Source organism: Echinops telfairi, unplaced genomic scaffold (assembly GCF_000313985.2).
Source record: "Echinops telfairi isolate 266 unplaced genomic scaffold, ASM31398v2 ScPeMD7_38;HRSCAF=143, whole genome shotgun sequence".
NCBI classification, from domain to species: domain Eukaryota; kingdom Metazoa; phylum Chordata; class Mammalia; order Afrosoricida; family Tenrecidae; genus Echinops; species Echinops telfairi.
The window spans coordinates 1,338,680-1,360,366 of record NW_022103936.1 but is presented as its reverse complement, the minus strand read 5'-3'; the positions used below and the strand labels follow the sequence as shown (position 1 = coordinate 1,360,366).

The 21,687-nt window shown below is 43.6% G+C and overlaps 1 protein-coding gene and 1 pseudogene across 1 annotated transcript; one reads left to right on the top strand and one right to left on the bottom strand.

Moving 5' to 3' along the window:
- Positions 1 to 6,962: 6,962 nt before the first annotated feature.
- LOC101646449 (ferritin heavy chain-like) lies at positions 6,963 to 7,502 on the top strand. The gene has a single exon (XM_045290489.1). It carries the CDS (start codon positions 6,963 to 6,965, stop codon positions 7,500 to 7,502), a length of 540 nt encoding a protein of 179 aa, XP_045146424.1.
- Positions 7,503 to 14,777: 7,275 nt separating this feature from the next.
- LOC101646134 overlaps positions 14,778 to 21,687 on the bottom strand; it is a 17,759-nt pseudogene continuing 10,849 nt past the window's right edge.

Genomic DNA, 21,687 nt, shown 5'->3' with positions numbered 1-21,687 from the left:
TCTATGTAAGGAGGGGTTGGGGGGGGGGCACCGTGTTTGGATCTTTTAAATTTGGGCAAGCAGTTTGCCATTGGATACATCAATACAGGAAAAGACTGTAAAGACTGCACCTATCATAGAAATCCCTCTTCAAGAACTGCAAGTTAAAGGGAGCCAGTGAGCAGATAACCTAGTACAGTGGTTCTCAACCTTCCTAATGCCGCGACCCTTTAATATATTTCTTCATGTTGTGGTGACCTCCAACCATAAAATTATTTTTGTTGCTACTTCATAATTGTAATTTTGCTACTGTTGAGTCAGGTGACCCCTGTGAAAGGGTCATTCGACCCCCAAAGGGGTGGCAAACCACAGGGTGAGAACCGCTGAGCTAGTGTAATAATTGTGGTAACTGTTAGGTTTGAGTCCCTAGCCAGGAAGGGGTAGCACACCTAGGTGGGTGTTACACCTGGATTGGTCCATCTAAGCTAGGTGAATTTGATTCAGCCAATGGGGTTGACCAGTATTGTCGACTTCGCCTCCCAACTTGGACTCAGGGTGGGGGGTGGTTGGTCTGAAAAGCCAGAGGTTTTCCTCTGGTGCTCTTTCCCTCCCAGTGGCTGCTACATAGTGCAGCACAGCCAGGCTGCGGTCCCGCAAGCATGCCTCAGACTCTGTCTGGCTTGTGTTCCATTTACTGTAAGACCTAAAACTGCTTCTAACCTTCATAAAACTCACTTGGATCACAAATCAGGCTTCGGTGTGAATTCTTTCTTATGCGAAGCCAAGGACCGAGGTATATCTCTCCCATGAGAGAGAGACCACTTATGAGTGGAAGTGGGGGAGACCCAGCAGTGGAGAGAGGGACTGAGTTTCCACATTTTCCATCAGCACCTAGAGAGAGAGACTAAAGATGAGGTAGGAAAAGAATGTATTGCTTATCTGAGGTGAGGGAATTATGTGGACTCCTGAGACTATTGCGCTGACCCTAGCCCATGGGGGGCTCGGGCTGAGCGAGAGTGGTAAGGGGACAGCTAGTATGTGTGTACTCTCAAGCTTGCAGCTGATACCCAAGGGATTTAGCATGGATGGCTAGGAATTAGATACCAGAGCTCAATCAAATGAAAAGAAAGCTACTTGAAACTGGAAATTGGTATGAACTACTGAAATGTGATGGCTCTCAATTGGATGCAGAAGGCTAAAGTAGCCACCACAAATGAAGATTCTTCATATTAAGAAACATTCTTGTTTCCTCAGAGAATGGGGTTGTTAAGGATGGGCAAATTAGAAATTAGATATTTAAAGTTGGGGGATGAGAAAAGCATGAAGAGCCTAACTTCCCAGTAAAATGATTAAAGTGGGGATGAGGGAAGTTAATCCTTCGTTTATGAAAAGGACAATGGCTAGAAGAGTCAGGAGTATCCTGCAAAGCAGTGGACTATTTAATATGGCATTTCTAGACAGACATAGCCTTTGCTCTTCCCACCAGATGACCTTCATCTTCCTGAGGAGTCTGGACAAGAAGGTGGGGGGAAGATACTGGTTGGATGACATGATTACTCTGTGAATGATCGCTAACAGAGTTTATTATGATTGTAATCCTGTTGGATAAAAAATAAGGAAACTCAGAGGCAGACAGGAAGGAATTGCACTACTAGCTAAAGAGAAGAGCCAGGATTGTAGCACATTCTTTGGTTCCTGAAATCCCATTGAACCTCCTTGATCCAAGAGGCAGCTTTGACAACAGAGAAGCAGCAACAGTAGAACAAGAACCAGAACATGAGACAGAGCAGTGAATTTCCCAGCTCACAGAGCAAGGAAAGCTTGATGTTTGGAGGTAGGAGGTTGGCTTGTGCAATGCAAGTGGCGCTACATACTTAATTCAGGGAGCTGGGTGTGCAGACACACGGAGCTAGTGCCTTCAGGTTGAGTCTTACAGTGGAGTACCTTTTGGCATTTATTGACATCCTTAAAAAAGCTTTCTAACATTGCCCAAGCTGGGTAGAAGGCAGGCCAAGGGTAGGAGGGCTAAGAGCAGGCCAGCCTGCAGGCATGGCAGATAAGAAACTGTCCTGACTGACCAACTGTATCCTGAGTATTTCTTGCCCAAATTGTAAGCTGTTAACTTCACTAATAAACCGCAAAATCAATAGTATCATCTGTGAGACCTGTATAGCAATTGCAATGAATTATTGAACTCATCCACAGAAGATGAGAACCATGGGAGGGGCAGTTGGTGCCAGAATAGTGTTGGGGAGGGAGACGTGGTGCTGATCAAGACCTGGGAAGAGGACAAAGTTCAGGTGGCTGGGAGGTCCCTCACCAAGTGCTGCCATCTGGACCTTGAGGGAAGGATGGACTCATGATACTTGAGTGAAAAGTCCAGTTAAGTAGAACTCTTCCCCAGAGAGAAGTGGTAATCAGTGGGAGGTACGTGCCTTGCCCAGAGAACCCCTTGCAGTGGTTCTCAACCTTCCTAATGTTGCGACCCTTTCATACAGTTCCTCATGTTGTGGTGACTCCCCCAACCATAAAATGATTTTCCTCGCTACTTCATAACTGTAATTTGGCTACTGTTATTAATCAGGTGACCCCTGTGAAAGGGTCGTTCGACCCCAAAATGTCTCTTGACCCACAGGTTGAGAACCGCTGCCTTAAGGTGTTGCTGAGAAGGATCTAAGAGGGGCCTTCCTCACAGTTCTTTCAAGCAATGGTGTGAGTGTGGAAATTAGGGTAGCTACATTAGGAGCAGTCAAGTGCCCTATGCTCCCGTGCCCCAGTCAAACCAATACTTAAAGTGACCAAGACCATATGCCCTCTAGTCCTCAAATGTAATGCTGGTAACAACCCCAAAAGAGAAAGTAAAAGCCCCAAGACTAACGTTAGAGCCACAATATGGAAGTGTGCACACTTGTGTGGAATGAATTACACATACAGTGCTGCCTCTCAACAAAAGTGATTGCTATACTTCTGCATCTGGTAGACCACAGGCACATGTGGTTCCCTTTCTTCTCGGCTGAGACTTTGATACAGTAGGAACACACTGCATGATGGCACTGTACTAGGATAAAGATGCTTAGGGAAATAGTACTTGTAAGAGCTTGTCATTGCTCTTCCCTGCACTGCAGAGGTGGGATAGGAGAGCAATCCCCTCTTGCCCCTCAAGGCAGGGAGAAGAGTTCACAGTACCTGTAGTAGAATTGACAAAGTGCCCACATCCTAAATGTCATCGATAAGCCTTGCAGTAGCAACTATTCAATCCTCGGTGTACTCTGGGCAGATGTCTGGTGGTATTGTGGAAAGGAGAGCCAGCAGGCAACCCCCTTCACCCTAGTGTTCCAAAGAAAATCCAGAGCACAATGAGAAATCCTACATCCAGAGATCTCTCCCTGGGCCTCTTGATCCTTAGTGAGTTTACAACTAGAATTGGGTGTAAGAGGACACTTTTTGGTGGTCAAACGTAAACAAAAATATGGGCTGGATTAATTACATCTTCTATAACCAAGACAGGTTCATGAACTATACCAGAGATGCACTACAAGGACCAGCCAGCCAATTAAATACCACTAGTCAAATGGCTTTGCAAAACAGGGTGGCACTAGTCATGATGCTAGCTGAGAGGAGAGGTGTATGTGTAATGATTCAGAAGAGGACATTCAACAAAAGATATGATTGCTGGTGCCAGATGGATTTTGGTTGAAAGCAGAGAATACCAGAAAAAGGCCTGTATTTATAATTCTTTTCTAAATTCCTGTTATTTTCCAGCTTTAAATTTGGAGGCATTTTTAAATGAGGTTATCAAGTATCATTATCTTCAAATCTTGATAGGCTGTTACATCTTAAGTCCCACTAATTCCCAATTTAATATCACACACAATACACACTCAAATGTTCAAGTCTTTCCAGCGCATAACAAACTTATAGGGAAAATTGAACTACCATGACCAAAAGTGTTACAGAATGCATGCAGTTCTGAAAAGAAAGTCATGATCACAGAATGGTTTTCAGACACATTTCTATTTTAAAAAACAGAATGTAAACAAAATTTAAAATGTTCAAGTCATATAAATGCGTGCCCGTGACTTCAAATTGCCATTCAGTATGATTTGTATTAGGGATGCAAAAACTTCCCCCATCCCATGGAATGTTATGTTGACACCCAAGACAGTCAAATCTTACCACATTTCGACATCCCACTATTTTCTGGTTGTACAAAGATAAATAAAAGTCCAGTAAATGATTTCACGTTTTAACAAAACACATTTACACCTTAAAAGGGGGGTGGGTATGACATGGGATTCCTCCTTCTTAAAAAAGTTTCTAGATCTACTAAAAACTTGCATTTATAAAATAGTTGATAAAAGTATTCCTCTGGGGGAAAATTGTTTTAAAACTCCTCTGGATTGTACAAGAATGGAGATATAGGGCCCAGTGATAAGACATGGTATATAAACATTCATCAGAATTGGCTTCTTTTTCTCTTATCAGAGGTTGAACTCTCTTCATTTTTCATTTCTTCTTTTCATCAGGTAAATCTTATTTAGTTTCTAGGTTAGCTACTTCAGCCTGTTTTCCCATTGCTCCCCCTCTCCCTTTTGCTTGCACTTTTTTCCCCTGAAGATTTATCCTTTCCTGTACAGTTTTTGGCTTCGTCTCTACTTTTGTAGGTGCAGGCTTCCCTGACAATCTGGCTGCTCTCCCCTTGGGCTTCCTCTTCACCACCCCTTAGGCCCAGCTGAACTTCCTTTTGGGCATCTTGGCTCTGGGGAGGGTGCTTGCCAGATCCTTGTGGACCAGTAGCTTTCTCTAATTTGGGTTGCCTGACCATTGCCACTCTGACCACCACCTGAGCTATAGGTAGAATTTCCTATATATGAATTCCAGGAAAGATAAATCCATAGAGACAGTAACTGGACCAAGAACTACCTAGGTCTATAGCAAGGGAGGTTGAGGGGAAATTTGGAGCTAACAACAATGAGTACAAGAAAGAAGAATCTTTTCTGAAATGGACTGTGGTGATGATTACATAGCTCTTTTTAATATGACTGAACTATTAAATTATATGCAATGTGATGTGTTGGTCTGGGTACATTAGAGAAACAAATCCACAGAAACTCATATGTATAAGAGAACGTTTTATATAAAGGGTAAGTGTACATTAAGAAAACATCCCAACCCAGTGGTGCTCAAGCCCATAAGTCCAACATTAGCACTTATGTCTGATACTGATCTACAAAGTCCTCCTCAATCTCACAAAACACATTCAATGATGCCGACTGTAGGAGGAAAGCCGAATCAGTTAACATGTAAGCACCTCAGTGCTGGCAGGGGTCTCTACATGGCTGCTCCAGCATCCAGGACTGCATCAGGGTAGGTTCGTGTGGCTTCTCCTCAGGGATGTCTTGCAGGAAGTGAGCCTTGTCAGCTGAATCAGGGAACTGGCTAAAGCAGCTGCACCCTGGTCCGACCATCACAAAGCAAGAGACTCAAGAATTAGAAAGGAGAGGCTCACCGAACCATTTATCTCTCTGCCCTTTAATTAATCCCACATGTGTTTATTGGCTAGGTTGGCACAATAAACTTAACTATCTCATGTGAATTATATGACAAAAAAACTTTTTTCAAAGAAGAAAACATAGTGTCTGGGGTCTTAAAGCCATCAATTTAAATGAGGTGCCAACTAAAGCTGCACGAAAGAAGCAAACCTGCAAGGATTTGGAATATTAAAACCCAAAATCAGATGAGGGAATTGTATTAGAGCTTAAATTGTGAACAACTGGTTTGCAGAAGGTTATGGATGACAGTGAAATGCCCACATTTAACAGGGATGGGAACAGTCTTGTCCACAGAAAGAATGCAAAGGAAAGTGGATTAAAGAGTTAGTTAGGTTTAAATTTAACACTACATATAACCCACTCCCAGGGGGATGGACAACAGAAAAGTGGGTGAAGGGAGACAGCGGTTGGTGTAAGACATGAAAAAAAAAATTATCAAGGGTTCATGAGGGAGGGAGGGTGGGCCCCCAATAAAGGGCTGTATGAGCCCCCAATAAAGTGATTTTTAAAAAAAATTAATAACTAAGCATTTGTTTTATATTTTGATCCATTTTTAACTAGTTCTAGTTCTTATAACTTTCTGCATTCTGGAATGAGGTTTATGTATGTGTGTTTCATTTTATTGTTGTTATTGTTTTCTTCTATTATTTTTGTATGATTTCCTTTATATGGAATCCAGGATAGGTAACCCTATAAAGATAGTAACTGAATCAATCATTTCTTGAGGTGATGACAGGTGAGGTTTGGGGGACAGGGGATGTTAATAACAATAACTGCAAAAGTGAAGAAAATATTCTAAGATTGAATGCTGTGCTTATTGCACAAGTCTTTTTGATGTAGTTAACACACTGAATTATATGACATGAGAATATGTTAATAAGTTAATAACCCAGTTAAGGAAAGATAGATGTGTGTCTGATAGGTCACGTACCCTTGAAAACTCCTTGGAGTAGTTGTACACTTAACACATGTGGAAAGTAAGAATCAGAATCAACTTAATTGTAAATTACAAAACAATATTAAAGATCGTAAATGTTATGTCAAGAAATATATTAAACTATCATGTCAGAACAATGTGCACTTATGTTTTCAGAAACACACTGAGGATGAATTCCAAATAGTAGGTCATGTACTCTCAAATGACTTGGAAAATATTAGAGATACTTGGCTCCTTGGCTCAACCAGGCTTCATGGTGTCAGCCCATGGAGTCGTGGGCCCGCCCACACGCCCACATCTGCCAATAATGAATGGACCGCACATCCGGGTCCCAATCACCCCATTTAAACGACCTTTTACCACGCAGGTCGTAAACCAGCCCTGCCGTACGCATTCTGAATCCAGCGTCAGCGTCAGAACTCTCCTTTGGCAACGAAGCGAGGACTGTTTTAAATACAGCCTGCCTCTTTCAAAGCTCCATCATCCACCGGGTCATGGCATCGGCGTCTTTACCTGAGGTGTGCCAGGACTACCAGAAGCAATGTGAGGCTGCCATCAACCAGCAAATCAGCCTCGAGCTTCACGCCTCGTACACTTACCTCTCCATGGCCTCTCACTTCAGCCGCGAAGACGTGGCCTTGAAGAACTTCGGCGCCTACTTTATGCGGCTGTCAAACGAGGGCCTGGGGTTTGTGGAGGCGCTGATGCAGTTGCAGAACCAGCGCGAGGGTTGCCTCGAGCTCGGTGACATCGCGAAACCTGATGTGGACGACTGGTGTAGCCCGATATTCGCCTTGGAGTACACCTTTCACCTGCAGCAGAACATCAACCTGAGCCTCGTGGACCTGCACCGGGTCGCCACCCAGCGGGATGACGAGCAGCTGTGTGACTTCCTGGAGATCCACTTCCTTCAGCAGCAAGCCAAGAGTATGAAGGAGCTCGGCAACCACCTGATCAAACTGCGCCATCTGCGGAACCAGAACTTCTGCCTGGCTGAGTACAGCTTTGACAAGGTCAATCTACATGATAAATGAAGCGATATGGAGAGCTGCCCCATGGACACAGAGTGACTCTTGTGTTCCGGCTCCAATCAAGCGTCCTGCAGTTACCACCAGTTCACTTCTGTGCTACAGTTACAACCCGTTCTCTTCTCTTTCTTTTCTCATCCAGCTTTGCCGTTGCTTCCAATAAAATGACTTGGTTTCAGAGTTAAATAAAGGTCTCCTTTGTTATTATTGTGTGTGAAACACTTCCGCCTTTAAAAAAACATGAAAAATCCCCATACAGGTATGCAGCAGTCTCAGCCAGCCAGCTCTGTCCTTATGCAGCTTGGATGTACCCGGATGGAGGGAGAGAAAAGGTATGTGAGGAAAGCCTGGCAAACACAAAATGAATCTTCCCTTATAACTAAGTAGGAGTATGTGGGGGAGGGGTCAAGGGCTGTCCTTGAGTGACTGAGTAAGCATGTGTGTGATAAAAGTATAAATTTATTCAATGGGATTCATAATAGTTGTGACCTAGGGTGGGGGTGTGTGTGAAAGGAAATGCCATTGGATAGGCATTAAAATAGTTTATCTTAGCCTAAAATATTTAACTTATTAAAACATGTTAATGTTACCATTTGTGTGGTTCTGAGTGAATAGGCTGGGGAGCTCTCAGAAGTGGACATGGCAGAGTAACTCTTTGATAAAATTATTCTAGACACAGGGGAGCTTCACTATAGCCCAATATTGTTGCCTGGCTCACGAGTGCCCGGCAAGCATGCTGCAGTTGCAACACCTTCACTGATTTTTATTTCCCTTCCAAGACCACCATTTATCCAATTAAGTGATTTAGTACCAGACATAAAGAAATTAAGGTCTTTGGGCCATTCTTGTTTATGCAACATAAGCTTATATTAAGAGCAGGGTAAATCCCCATGCAAATATGATGCGGTCTTGCTCTGGGGATCATTCCTTGAAATGGACAAGAAGTTAACCCATATAAGCAGCCAATTTCATAGAGATCTGGAGAGAGTGAGTACTTGGGTGCCTTCTGAAAGACCTATCACATAGCCCAAGGTCTGTAACATCAGAAGCCTAGGCCTGCGAGTGGCTCACCAGAAGAGTCCCAACAGGAACCTGGCAGCAAAGCAGGTGCAACAGCACAAAGCTGCCACTAGGAAAGCAGCGAGGAAACTAAGAAGGCTGCTATCTTGGCAGCGAGTAGAGATAGGTAGCAGCAGAGAGGTCCATGGAGTGGAGGTCAATGGCAAAGAAGCCAATCTAAGAGATATCATAGGTTGTTTGTCCTTTGGTGATTGTCTTACTGCACACAGCATTATGTCCTCCAAATTCATCCATATTATGAGTTATGATATAGGCCCATTGTTACTTTGTAATGTCTAGCATTATTTCATTGTGTGTGTATCACATCTGGCTTATTCATTTTTCCCAATGATGGCATTTAGGTCGGTTGCACCTTTCTGTTATTATGAATATGCTAAGATGAACATGGGTGTGCATATATCTATTTTAATCAGATAACTTTTTTCAATGAGTATATATCAAGGAGAAGAATTGCTAGGTCATATGGTACTTATATTTCCAACATTCGGAGGAAGCACCATACTGCTTGCCAGGGTTCCTGCACCCTTTTTTCAGTACCACCAGCAGTGTATGCGGCCTCCAGTCCCGCCACTCCACACCTTCAGTATAAGGTAGGTTGTTGTTTTCTAGTCTTTAGATATTTGCTATTAATGATGAGGTGAGATGACATTTAAAATGAATTTAAGTTGCATCTCTTAAATGACGAATGAGTGTGAGTGGTTCTTCGTATGTTTCTTGGTGAGCTGAATGTTTTCTTTCTTTTTTTCAAGTACCAATACGTGTTCATTGTATTTTCCCATGGAAAAAAGAGGTGGAGGCAAAAAGAATCAGCCTGCGTTACAAAGTGATACAAGGGAAAGGAAGCCAAGGTACAGCAAAATCAACCATCCCACGCACCCCAGTGATGGGAGGGGTCACCAAAGCCCAGTAGGGCTCAGCCTCCTGCAGTTCAGGAATGAGGTGATAGGATCAGGGAAAGAACAGACAAGTATCCACTTTCCTACGCTCCCTCCCTTCCCATAAATTCAAGATTTTACATAAATCTTTAGTTTCTAACAGTAAAAGTGGGGTTACATCTGTCCATCTCCTGATAAGCCAATCTTGTGCCCACTTTTACATAAGTTTCTAGCTTGTGCAAAAAGGTCCCAAGTGATTTAGAAATACATTCATTGTTTCTTTCTTGGTCTCCCACCCCCTCTTTCTGTGTGGAAGCTCCCTGTTGTGTTCCTCTACCCTGTAAAGCTGTGATTGAAGAGCAGTTCTGGTCTATCTAACCACTAGTATGAACCAGTCTTGACTCAGAAGGTAGGGAATGAAGGATGAACTATTCCTAGCCTCTTCAGTTTGTTTTGTTTTTTAAGACAGTGTGTGAAGTTGTGGAGACATCTGCAAAATTAAATATGCCTATATGTAGGTTAGGAGGGAGGTGGTAGGAGTTTTCAGGAGGTACAGAAGGATCAAAACTTATTTTAGTACAGATGATCTGATTGGAAAGAGAAAGTAGAGGAGGGGGACAATAAAGAAAGAATGATGGTGCAAGACCCCCTACTTCACAAGAAGGGCCCACAGGCTTGTTTCAGACCCTTTTTCCCAGTGCTGAGCCTTCTGCCGAAGATGCTTTGGCCATTTTTCTTTCAATACAAAAGAGGTTTGTAAACATTAAAAATCCTAAAAGAAAACGGAGAAAGACAGGCATGTTATTTACACGAACTTGGCCACCAAGCAATCACCAAATTAGTGACTTGTGAAGTTCCACAAAACCCAGACAAATAAAAATAAATAAATAAAACCCCAAATACAATAATTAGAGGGGGCAGCATTTGGGGGAGACAAGAAGCCAGGATCAGACATATACTACCCACTGCATTCCATTGCCCAGGTATGTCTGTGATGGTCTCATAGCAGGTAAACGAAATCCCCTTTCCTCCCTTGATACCATGAAGCTGATCTACTAAGGAAGAAGATCAGGACCCTGGCTTAGGGAACCCCAAAGAAGCCCCCAATTTGATCTCTCTGGAAGCCAAGCAGGAAAAGTCCAGAATTTTAAGGAAGGTTAAAGGTGTTAGCCTTTGCTTTATATAGGCCTTCCCTGGGCATCACAGGAAGGGTATCAGTCTTAAAATCTATGCCACCAATTCAGGCTTTCACACACACACACACACACACACACACACACACACACACACACACACTCCCACCCCTACCCCCATTGTGCATGGAATGCCTAGCTTAATCCAGTAAGGGATGGAGCCAGTGTGTGGAGTCCCATGCCCTAGGATTTAAAGTTTGGGACAGAATACCTGATTATATTAATAGACAACACTCACCTAACCTTGGTTTACTCTATGAGCCTGTCACCTGGCCTATCCTCTCCCAGCCTCTGCCCCACCTTCCGGTGGGCTTCATTTCCCAATCTTTCAGTAGAAGGAGATCAAGACGTGGGGGCAACTCAATACAGACCCAGTCTCCCATGGCACATTATTTTCAAGGAGGAGGGGTTTCAAGAGGACACTAGGCAGAAACACCAGCTCTGATGGGCAAAAATTAGGTAGTTTAATAGACTGTACACTTCAAATACTTGTTTTTCAGGTGATAAAACCACAATAAAAGTATTCCTGCTGTGCAGACTGGGAGCTGCTGCCAACGTATCCCTGAGATTGCTCATGTACCTGAGAACACGGGGCCTTTAGATTAAAATATACAGAAATACAAACCCAGAATATTTCTATTAAGAAAAAAACCGTTAAAATGCACAAGACACGTCATTCACACACAGCTAGTGCAGTTGGCATTCTGGAGAAAGTGGGACCCAAGGTGCAGTTACCCAAGGGAGCAAATAAAACCGTATTGATCCAGAATGAGGTGAAAATAAGCGTAGGAGCAACGGGTCTGCAGCTGTCCCCAATCACCCCTCTTTCTCCTATCACAACCCACAGCTAGGGGTACTTTTAAGAACCTTGTCCCAAGAGTGGGTTATAAGGAGACAAGACATGGAAAAAGCCTGTCCTACTCCAAAGACATTTCTTCTCCCAGAATGTAGTGGCTTTTGGTTGAGACCACCTTGAAAAGGAAACCTTCCCTATCCAGGTCATTTCAAAAAGCAGAGATTGAGCCAGCACGCTCCAGACTTGTCGCGGGGTAAGTGGCTCCTGGGGCCCAACCGCTCAGGCTGGCCTGTGCAGCCTTGCAGCCTGGCCCTGGCAGGGCATTGGCACCTGGCCTGATCGTTGGAGAAAGTCATGGCCAGTGCAAGGGCGACCCAGTCCACCTCGGGGTTAGTGAGGTGACCAGGGTGAGGTCTCCGTGGAGAGACCACAGTGGCCACCCCAACCACTTTGCCTTCCTTGACCTCATACATAGAGCGTGGGGAGAAGGCTGGAGTAGAGCAGCGCCAGTTCTGGTGGTGGGTGTGAGGGGGGTAGGAGATCAGGCTGAGCTGACTTGTGACCTGCAGCCCTAGAGGTGGCCGCCCTGTCGCTCAACTCTCTCCGCCTGCCCCTTCTGCACAGAGGAGCCGTCTCCCCCACCCCCACACCCCAGTGCCGGGATGCTCACCATGCCCAAGCCCACCAGCAAAGACTTGGGCTTGAAAGAGAAGTTCAAGATGCTGCTGGGGCTGGGGCCCTCACGGCCACACTCTAGGTCCTGAGAGGGCAAACACACGGAGTTCGTGGTCACAGCCAAAATCCTGAGAGTGAGTGTGCTGCCAGGACCATGGATACTACTTTGAGGGCAGGTGACCCACACATTTGCTCCTCTGTCAGTCACCAGGCCCCAGTGGGCGGTGGACATAGGTGGGCCCCCCCAGAACTGCGGACACTTCACCGCCCTTCCTTTGGAGACTCTAGCAAGTCTGGATCTTGATGACTTGGTCCAGGAAACCAGAGAAATATTAAGGTGCTGGTGGACGAACCGACCCTATCAAACGTGGCTCTAATGCCTGGTCTACACAGGTGATTAAGGAGAGCCCACTCTGTTGTGTATGTGACCACCCTCTCAATGCTTGTTACCCTTCTCATAAACAGATGAATACCATCAGCCGGTGAGAGGAGACCCACTTCTTAGTGGGTATGTTTGCCAGAAGGTAATGGAACATGTGCACTTCGAGGATATGATGAGAAGGGGCAGAGCAAGACACATAACCCCACCTTGATAAAATGTCAGGAAAGGACAATTCTTCAGGGGTAGAGAGTAAATGAATGATCGACAAGGGCTTGGGGAGGGAGCCCTGCTGGTGCTGTTGGGTAAGCTTCAGTCTGCTACAAACAGAAAGGTGAGTGGTTCAAACCGACAAGCTGTTCTGCAGGGACAAGATGACATAGTCTGTTTCCATACAGATTTACTGCTTTGAAGAATCTCAGGGGATAGTTTGACTTTGTTTTATAGTGTCCTTGTTTATACCCATTCCAAAGAAAGATGACCCAACAGAATGCTGAAATTATAGAACAATATTGTTGATATCGCATGCAAGTAAAATTTTGCTGAGGATCACCTAACAATGGTTGCAGCAGTACATTGACAGGAAGTTGCCAGATGTTCAGGCCAAATTCAGAAGGGGATGAGGAGCAAGGGATATCATTGATGATTTCAGATGGATCTTGGCTGAAAGCAAATAATACCAGAAAGATGTTCACTTGTCTTTCATCAACTATATCAAGGCATTCGATTGTGTGGGTCATAACAAACTACAGATAACTAGATTCTTTACCCCTTGTATTTACATATTGGTCTGAATGGCTAAAATGGAGTAAAAGTAAAACTGAAGTGGACTTGGAATCTTTAGTGACCTACACGTTAATTTGAACTTATGAAAACTAACAAACAAATGAACAATGAATAGCCTTGAGAAGAATGAGAATCCCAGAACACGACATTGTGCTCATGCAGAACCTGTACATGGATCAAGGTACAGTTGTGCAAGCAGAACAAGGCAACACTGCATGGCCTAAAATTAGGAAAGGTGCTTCAGGACTGTATCCTCTCACCATACTATATTTATCCAATCTCTATGCTGAGAAAATAATCACAGAAGATGGGTTATGTAAAGATGAATGCTGCATCAGGACTGGAAGAAGGCTTATTAACAACCTGTGATATGTAGATGACACAACCTTGCTTGCTGAATGTGAGGAGGACTTGAAGCATTTGCTGGTGAAGAACAAGGACTGCACCCTTCAGTGTGGGTTACAACTCAATATAAAGAAGACCCAAATTCTCAGAGCTAGACCAATACATAACATCTGGATAAACAGAGAAGATTGACATTGTCAAGGATTTTGTCTTGCTTGCATCTACAATGCTCATGGAAGCAAAACTCAAGACATCAAATGACGCATAGCACTGGGTAAAATAGCTGCACACAACCTCCTTAAAGTGTTGAAAAGCAGGAATGTTACTTTGAGGAGGAAGGTGCCCCTGATTCAAGTAATTGCATTTTCTCTGGCCTCATGCATATGAAAGTTGGACATTGAATAAAGAAACCTGAAGAAGAATGGATGCATTTGAATTATGGTGCTGACAAAGAATATTGAGACTTCCATGGACTTCAAAAGAACCCACAAATCTGCCTTGGAAGAAAAGTAAATCCAGAATGCTCCTTAGAGGCAAACATGACGTCATCTCTCATACTTTGGTCCTGCTGTTAAGAGAGATCAATCCCTAGAGGAGGACATCATGCTGGGTAATACCGAGAGGCAGTGGAGAAGAGGAAGGGCTTTGACAAGATAGAGAAACAATTATGAAGATGGCACAGGACAGAGCGGTGTTTGGTTTTGTTGTACGTAGGGTCACTATGGGGTGGAACTGACTTGACGGCACCTAACGTGACACTGTGAGCAGATGGACTTCAACAACAGTGGATTCGGTGTTTACGCTTGCTGGATGCAGAACCTTATAACTCTACTAAAAATAAAAACAACAAAACATGGCCACCACCCCCCAAAAAAAACCCCAATATGGGGGATAGAGTCTCAGATAAAGCAGGCAGAATTAAGGAATTTCTCCTAAAAGCCCTCACTTGAATTTGGATAAAGTCTAGTTGGAGTTATTTTGCTTCACTCCCTCCCACCCAAAGGGAAGAGCAGGCGATGTTCTGGGCCCCAGCCTGAGATGTATGGCAGTGCCAGCTGCCCCCTACCACCCTGTCCCACATTCTCCACACTGCCGGTTGATGCCTGCTCCTTGGACTTTCCTGATAGCAAGAGTAGCTCCTGTCCCAGTGGCTCACTTCTGTGCCTCTGGGAGCAAGGCAGGCAGGGGAGCTCTTCTTCTTCCCAAAAGTAAACTGGCTTTTCCTGTGAGCTGGGGGCCTGCTGGGCCTTCAGTGGACAAGAGGTTACCAGATGGTTGATGCTTTGGCAGAAGTAACACTTCTTAGGCTCAGGTGGCAGCTTTCATTCCTTGGCATGATGGTCTAGACCAGTGGTTCTCAACCTTCCTAATGCCACGACCCTTTAATACAGTTCCTCATGTTGTGGTGACCTCCCAATCATAAAATGATTTTCGTTGCTACTTCATAACTGTCATTTTACTATTGTTTTGAATCAGACGACCCCTATGAAGGTTGTTCGACCCCCAAAGGGGTTGAGACCTACAGGTTGAGAACCGCTGGTCTAGACGTTCACAACTGCAGCTCCTGTCTCCTTTTGAACTGTGCTTCTGCACCTTCTTTCCTTTTGATTGTCTCTCACTCCCAATATAGAACATCCCACCAGGTCCTGTGACTCTGAGTGACACCTTATCAGATTCTTAGGGTGAACTCCACAGCTTTTCCCTCCTTCAGGCTCCAGAAACTCTCATGTGTAGCTGACTCAGGTGCACAAAGACGTTCATCAGGGGGTTGAGCGCAACCAGGGCACAGGTGGTCATGGACAGGAAGTGGAACACCATGCACACTTTGAACCACCTGCAGATGTGGGCCCCAGTGCAGCAGCTGTGGCTCCCCCACTGTGCAGGATCAGTGCCCCCCTGCATGGGCTGAGTCCTCTGGAGCACTTATCTGCCGCCTTGGTGCAATTACCTACAAACTGATGCTTGCACGCGGAGCCCACGTTCTTCAGCTCAGCCTGTGGGCCAGGTGACTGCTGACTCTAGAGAAGTCAGGAGGCAAATGAGGTGGTTTGAAGCAGGGGCTGATATATCTTCCTTGGCACAGTAACCCTGTTTTCTTTAGTCAAATGCTGCTTCTTGTCCTGTGTCCATTTTTAAATTGGATCATTTTTTCTTTATGTTGTTATTGTGATAAAGTTTTCTTTACTTCCGGAGATTTGTTCTTCATGTGATATGTCATTGATACTTTTATTCCCCCAGTCTTTGGGCGCTATTTGGCTTTGCATAACCAATGAAACACAAATAAACATCTCTGTAGTATGTTCTGCTTTGAGCCAAGATCCATCTGACATCATCAATGATATCCCTTGTTCCACGTCCTCTTCTGAATACACCCTGAACTTCTGGCAACTCCCTGTCAATGTACTGCTGTAACTGTTGTTGGATGATCTTCAGCAAAATTGTACTGGCTTGTGATATAAATGATAATGTTCTATAGTTTGAGCATTCTATTGGGTCAACTTTCTTTTGAAGGGGCACAAGTATGGATCTCTTCCAGTCAGTTGGACAAGTAGCTGTCTTCCAAATTTCCTTGCACAGATGAGTGAGTGCTTCCAGTGCTTCATCAGCTCATTGAAACATTTCAATTGGTTGTCCATTAATTCATGAAGTCTTGTTTTTGGCTAATGCTTTCAGTGCAGTTTGAGCTTCCTTCAGCATCATTGGTTCTTGCTCATGTGATACCTCCTGAAATTGTGGAATATTGACATTTTCTTTTTGGTACAGTGACTTTGTATATTCTTTTCATTGTCTTTTGATGCTTCCTGTATTATTCAATACTTTGCATATAGGATCTTTGAAGATTGCAACTTGAGGCTTGATTTTTTTCTTCAGTTATTTAATTTTTCTTTAGTTCTTTCAAGTTAAGATATGTTGAGCATGTTATTCCCTTTTGGTTTTCTACTTCTAGGTCTTTGAACGTTTCATTATAATATTTGCTTTGATCATTTCAAACTGCTCTTTGAAATTTTTGATTCAGTTCTTTAACTTCTTTATTCCAGCCACTTGCCTTAGCTACTCTGTGATTAGGAGTTTCCGAGTCTCTTGGCATCCACTTTGTTATTTCCTTTCTTTCCTGTCTTTTATAATGATCTTTGCTTTCTTCATGAATGTTCTTTTTTTTTTTTTTGAGTTTTTAAAAAGGGGTTGTTTAATTAATTAAATACAAGGAAGGGACCAGGCAGGAGACAAGGGGAGGGGTCGCCCACCCACGGAAAGCCAAGTCCCTAGGGGGCCCTTCCTCTTGCCAGCCCCCACTGCTAAATAACTGCCCTCCCAATGCCCAGAAGCTTCTGGGGGGGTTGTGTCCCTCAGGCCCTAGGCAGAAGAGGATCTGAGAAGAGTTGGGGTCTTCATGAATGTTCTTTATGCCTTCCCCCAGTTCATCAAGTCTTTTGTTATTAGTGTTCAATGTGTCATGTCTGTTCTTAAGATGTTCTGGAAATTCATGTGGGATAGACTCAAAGTCATATTTTGACTCCAGTCAACTTGTTTTAAGTTTCTTCAGCTTTACTCTGAATTTATATATGAACAAGTAATGATCTGTTCCATATTCAGACCTGGTATGGAGCTTGTCCATCATTTCTTCCCACAGACTCATGTCAATTTGATTTCTGTATATTCCATCTGGAGAAGTCCATATGAATAGTCACCTTTTGTGTTGTTGGAAAAAGACACTTGCTATGAGCAAGTCATTGGTTTTGCAAAGTTCTGTTATGGGATATTCAGCTTCATTTCTTTTCTTTCTTTTTTTTTGAAAATGTAACTGAAAAAAATTTTTTTTGTATTGTAAAATATAGAGAGAGAGCAGTGATTTTCACATGGGCAGTGTTACAGAGTTCTTTTGCACTGCTGATAAATGTCCAGAGAGCTTGCCACTCCACTATAAACCTCAGTTCAAAGGTACCTGGCTCAGCTCCATGAGTCAGCAAACCCAGCTCCCCCAGTCAAGTTCTGGGAGGCACCGCACTCAAAACAGCTTCCTGCCTCAAGGCAATCAGCTCGCTCTGCTCTGTGGGTGGGGAAGCCCACTGCTCTGCCTCCTGCTATCTCTTAGACTGAGGAGGTTCAGTGCACCCAAAAGACACTTTCCCCTCCTGGCTCTTTTTCCTTTCTTTTCTCCACCCCCCCATTTTGTTGGGAGCTCTTACAGAATTATAACAGTCCATAGTTCAGTCAGATCAAGCATACTTGTACAATTGCTGCCACCATCATTTTCAAAACATTTTCTCTCTTCTTGAACTCTTTGATATCAGCTCCCTTCTATCCCCTCCTTCCCCTAAAGAGGGGGTTCTTTTTTGTTGTTAATAGCTAGTTCCCAGAAATCGAGCATTTGCATTTGAAGTAGTATTCTTTTTTTTTAGGGTTTGACAATTATTGGGAAAAGCTCTTTTTTTAAATCATTTTATTAGGGGCTCATACAACTCTTATCACAATCCATATACACATCAATGTGTCAAGCGCAAAGTGTACATTCATTGCCTTCATCATTCTCAGAACATTTTCTCTCCACTTAAAACCCCGGCATTAGGTCCTCATTTTTCCCCTCCCTCCCCGCTCCTCCCTCCCTCATGAGCCCTTGATAGTTTATAAATTGTTATTTTGTCATATCTTGCCCTGTCCGACGTCTCCCTTCACCCACTTTTCTGTTGCCCGTCTCCCAGGGAGGAGGTCACATATAGTTCCTTGTAATCGGTTCCCTCTTTCCTACCCACTCTCCTCTACCCTCCCTGTTTCACCACTCACACCACTGGTCCTGTAGGGTATTCATAGTTAAGCCTTTTCTTTTTAAACAGTTTTCTTATCACTTCACCCACATGTCAAACAATCCAATGATTCAATCATATCAAGAAGGGTTGTTCAGTTACCACCATATCTGACTCCAGAACATTTTATTCTTCGAGTTAAGCCTTTTAAAAGTCACTCACAACTAATCCATAGAATCCTATTAGCATCTTCCTCTGCCTTCCCTTACCAGTCCCACCAGGAAGAGAGGGCACACCCAGTCTGCATAGTCGTTTGGCGAGAGTCACACAGTGAATCATTGCAGTGAACCCAACTCAGCCTGGCCTGGGTCAGTGCTGCCCTTTGGATCTCAAACGGCTGCTCACTCCAAGGTGTGGGCACCTCGCTGGGGGTGCTGTTCCCCTTACAGAGGAAGACAATTGTGCCGCTGGGTTGAGTTCAGTGCCAGGCTTGCCAGCTGTCTGTGGGCCATCGTCTCAGGGGCTCCACCAGTCTCTCTATGATCAGCAAGCCTGGTCTGGCAGGATTTTGAGTCCTCTCCAGGAACCTCCTGTTGTGACCCCTCTGAGAGCAGTTGGTTGTGGTACGGGACACATTTTACTGACTGCTCACGTTGGGGCCCCTTCACATTGCATATTCAGTGTGGTGACCCCGCTTTCTTTTGGGTGCCACACACGTGGCAGTTCCGTTGACCTTTTGTTTTCCTCCTCCCTCTCGTTGCTTCTACTTTCCAGAGAACATGACTGCCATTCTCAGCCAGGTTTACCGCCCCCTCGGTCCCTGTCCTTGAAATCTGACCGCCGGGGCTTGCTATGTGCGCTGCTGCTGTGACCAGGTACGTTCCCCGGGACCCCAGGGTGCCAGGGAGCACGTGAGGAACGCAGCTGTGCCCAATCTGCAGCAGTTCAGGAGTGGGCTCTAAAGGGAGGCTGCATATCCCCCCTCTCCAGGGTTCTCAACCCAGCATCAGCTTAGGTAGCATGATCAGCTAGTCTCAGCCCAGCTTGGTGGTCCACGTGGAGAGAGGGGGAAGGAAAGGAGGGCAAGGGAACAAGGGAGAGAGGAAAGGAGAGGAGAGGGGGGAGAGAGGGGAGCCACCAGGGAGAGAGGTCAGAAAGCCCAGCTTTCTATACCCTATAACCAAGTCCATATTTTCCAATTACTGTTCCTTCCTCATTGTTTCCAACATTTGCATTCCAATTGCCAACGATTATTAATGCATCCTGATTATATGTTTGCTCACTTTCTAACTGAAATAATTGGTAGAATTCTGCAATTTCTTCATCACTAGCTTTTGAGGTTGGTGCATAAATTTGAATAACAGCTGTATTGATTGACTCTCCTTGAAGGCAAATATATATAATCCTCTCACAGACAGGATTGTATTCCATGATTTTATTTGGAATGTCCTTTCCAGGAGCATGGTCTATTCTTCCATTATGTGGATTACTTTTTTTTTATTTTTTACTGTAAGCTTTTATAGGTTTCTTTGTTTAGGCCTTTGGTTTCTCTGGTTAGATTTCATTCGTATTTATTTCATCTTTGGGTGGTCATTATCAACAGTATTGTTTTTCTGATTTATTTTTCAGAGTTCTCTCTGTATAGGTTCCCAATTGTTATTTGATCCCTTTTCAGAAAATAATTACACAGTGCACCTACTAGGTGGTATTGCACATTTTAGGAAATACTGCTATAAAGGAATCTGATAGATTTTTCTATGTAGATCTCCTGGTTGACTATTTTAGTTGAATATTTAGTTAGTTCTACTGATTTTCTTTGAGTCTTTGGGATTTTCCATGCATATGATCATTTTATTTGGAAAAATAGATGTTTGCTTCTTTGCTAGTTAAGATGTCTTCTAGTAGTTTCTCTTGTCTTAAAGTGCTGGCCAAGGCTTCCAACATAATACTAATTACAAGTGGTGATAAAGGATATCTTTTTTCTGGCACATGCTCATAAGGGGAATGCTTTCAATTTTTCTCTACTGAGACTAATGTTGGATATTTGTTTTGTGCATATGTTCTTAATTATTTTTAGAGCTTTCCCTTCTATTTCTATTTGGAGTGTGTTTTTATCATGCCTGGGCTTTAGATTTTATCAAATGTCTTTTCCACATGGTAGGGAAGATGAACTAGACAAGGAGCTAGACAATGGAGCTGTGTTCACTTGAGTGAAATGGAAGACAGTAGTAGTCCACAAGAGGGAGAACAGGAATGAAGTGGCAGGTACAAGGTAAATTATTGGGATTTTGTTGAGTAGTTTAAACTGTTGTCTATAAATTTGGTGATCTAAGCCTAAAATCCCAAACAATTTACAATAAAACATTGTAAAAAAAGTGACAGGTGTGGAAGAATTTGAAGATGTGTCTGACTGTTAAAACCTTTTCTCATTTTTGGTGACAGGATTTTTGAAACAGCAAAAAAAAGTACAACAATGTACAGGTAATCCCTGGCTTACAACATACGTAAGCTATGACGTTACTTATGATTGTATGGTGCTATTGTTTTCAGTGCTCATCATTCATAAGCGTGGCTTCATAAAATGTTGTAGCTTTGATATGTTTGATGATGTTATCGTTCCCAGATGTACAATGACAAATGTTCAATGAATTTCTGTTCAAATCACGTCCAATCTGGCGGTGAAAAACATCAAATGATTAAGTCATGCCAAAGTACTATGGATTCCTCAGAATGGAAGCGCATACTAAATTGAGGGCTACTTCGAAATTATACTTCCACTGCTGGCAATGATGAGGTAGCAGGAAATAAAGATGCAGAAGAAGAAGAAAATGGAAGGTGAATATAGGACAATTTTGGGATGACAGTGGTCATCAGGTAGCAGACTGCCATTCCTAAAAGATGGAAATCACATGAGGTGAGCCCTATGAATGTCTGAAATCCCTAATTGCGTTTTCAATTCATGGTATGAAAAAGGGAAGAAAGCAGAGTTATCATTTGCATGGATGGTGTAAAGAGACTTACACACAGATGCTTACTATGTTGTCTTATTTGCTTGTAGCTACTTGATTTCTACGTTCTAACATCCATTGCAAAGACTACACAGACCTCTCAGACAATATTGATGATTAAAGAGTTAGAGGCAGGGGAGGAAAGTGGCTACCAACCAGAGTGCATTGGAAAAATGACTGTAGAAGATCAAAAGGATAAACCTGACTTGAATGGTTAAAACCTTGTCAGTTGATCTCCCCTCCCATGCAGGTTAGGCCTGATCTGATTTTCTACATTTTTGGGGTATTTTTTAACTCATTTTAGTGGGGGCT

Bases quoted from the DNA above. Each gene is read 5' to 3' on its own strand.
- LOC101646449 (XM_045290489.1), top strand. From the start codon at position 6,963: ATGGCATCGGCGTCTTTACCTGAGGTGTGCCAGGACTACCAGAAGCAA.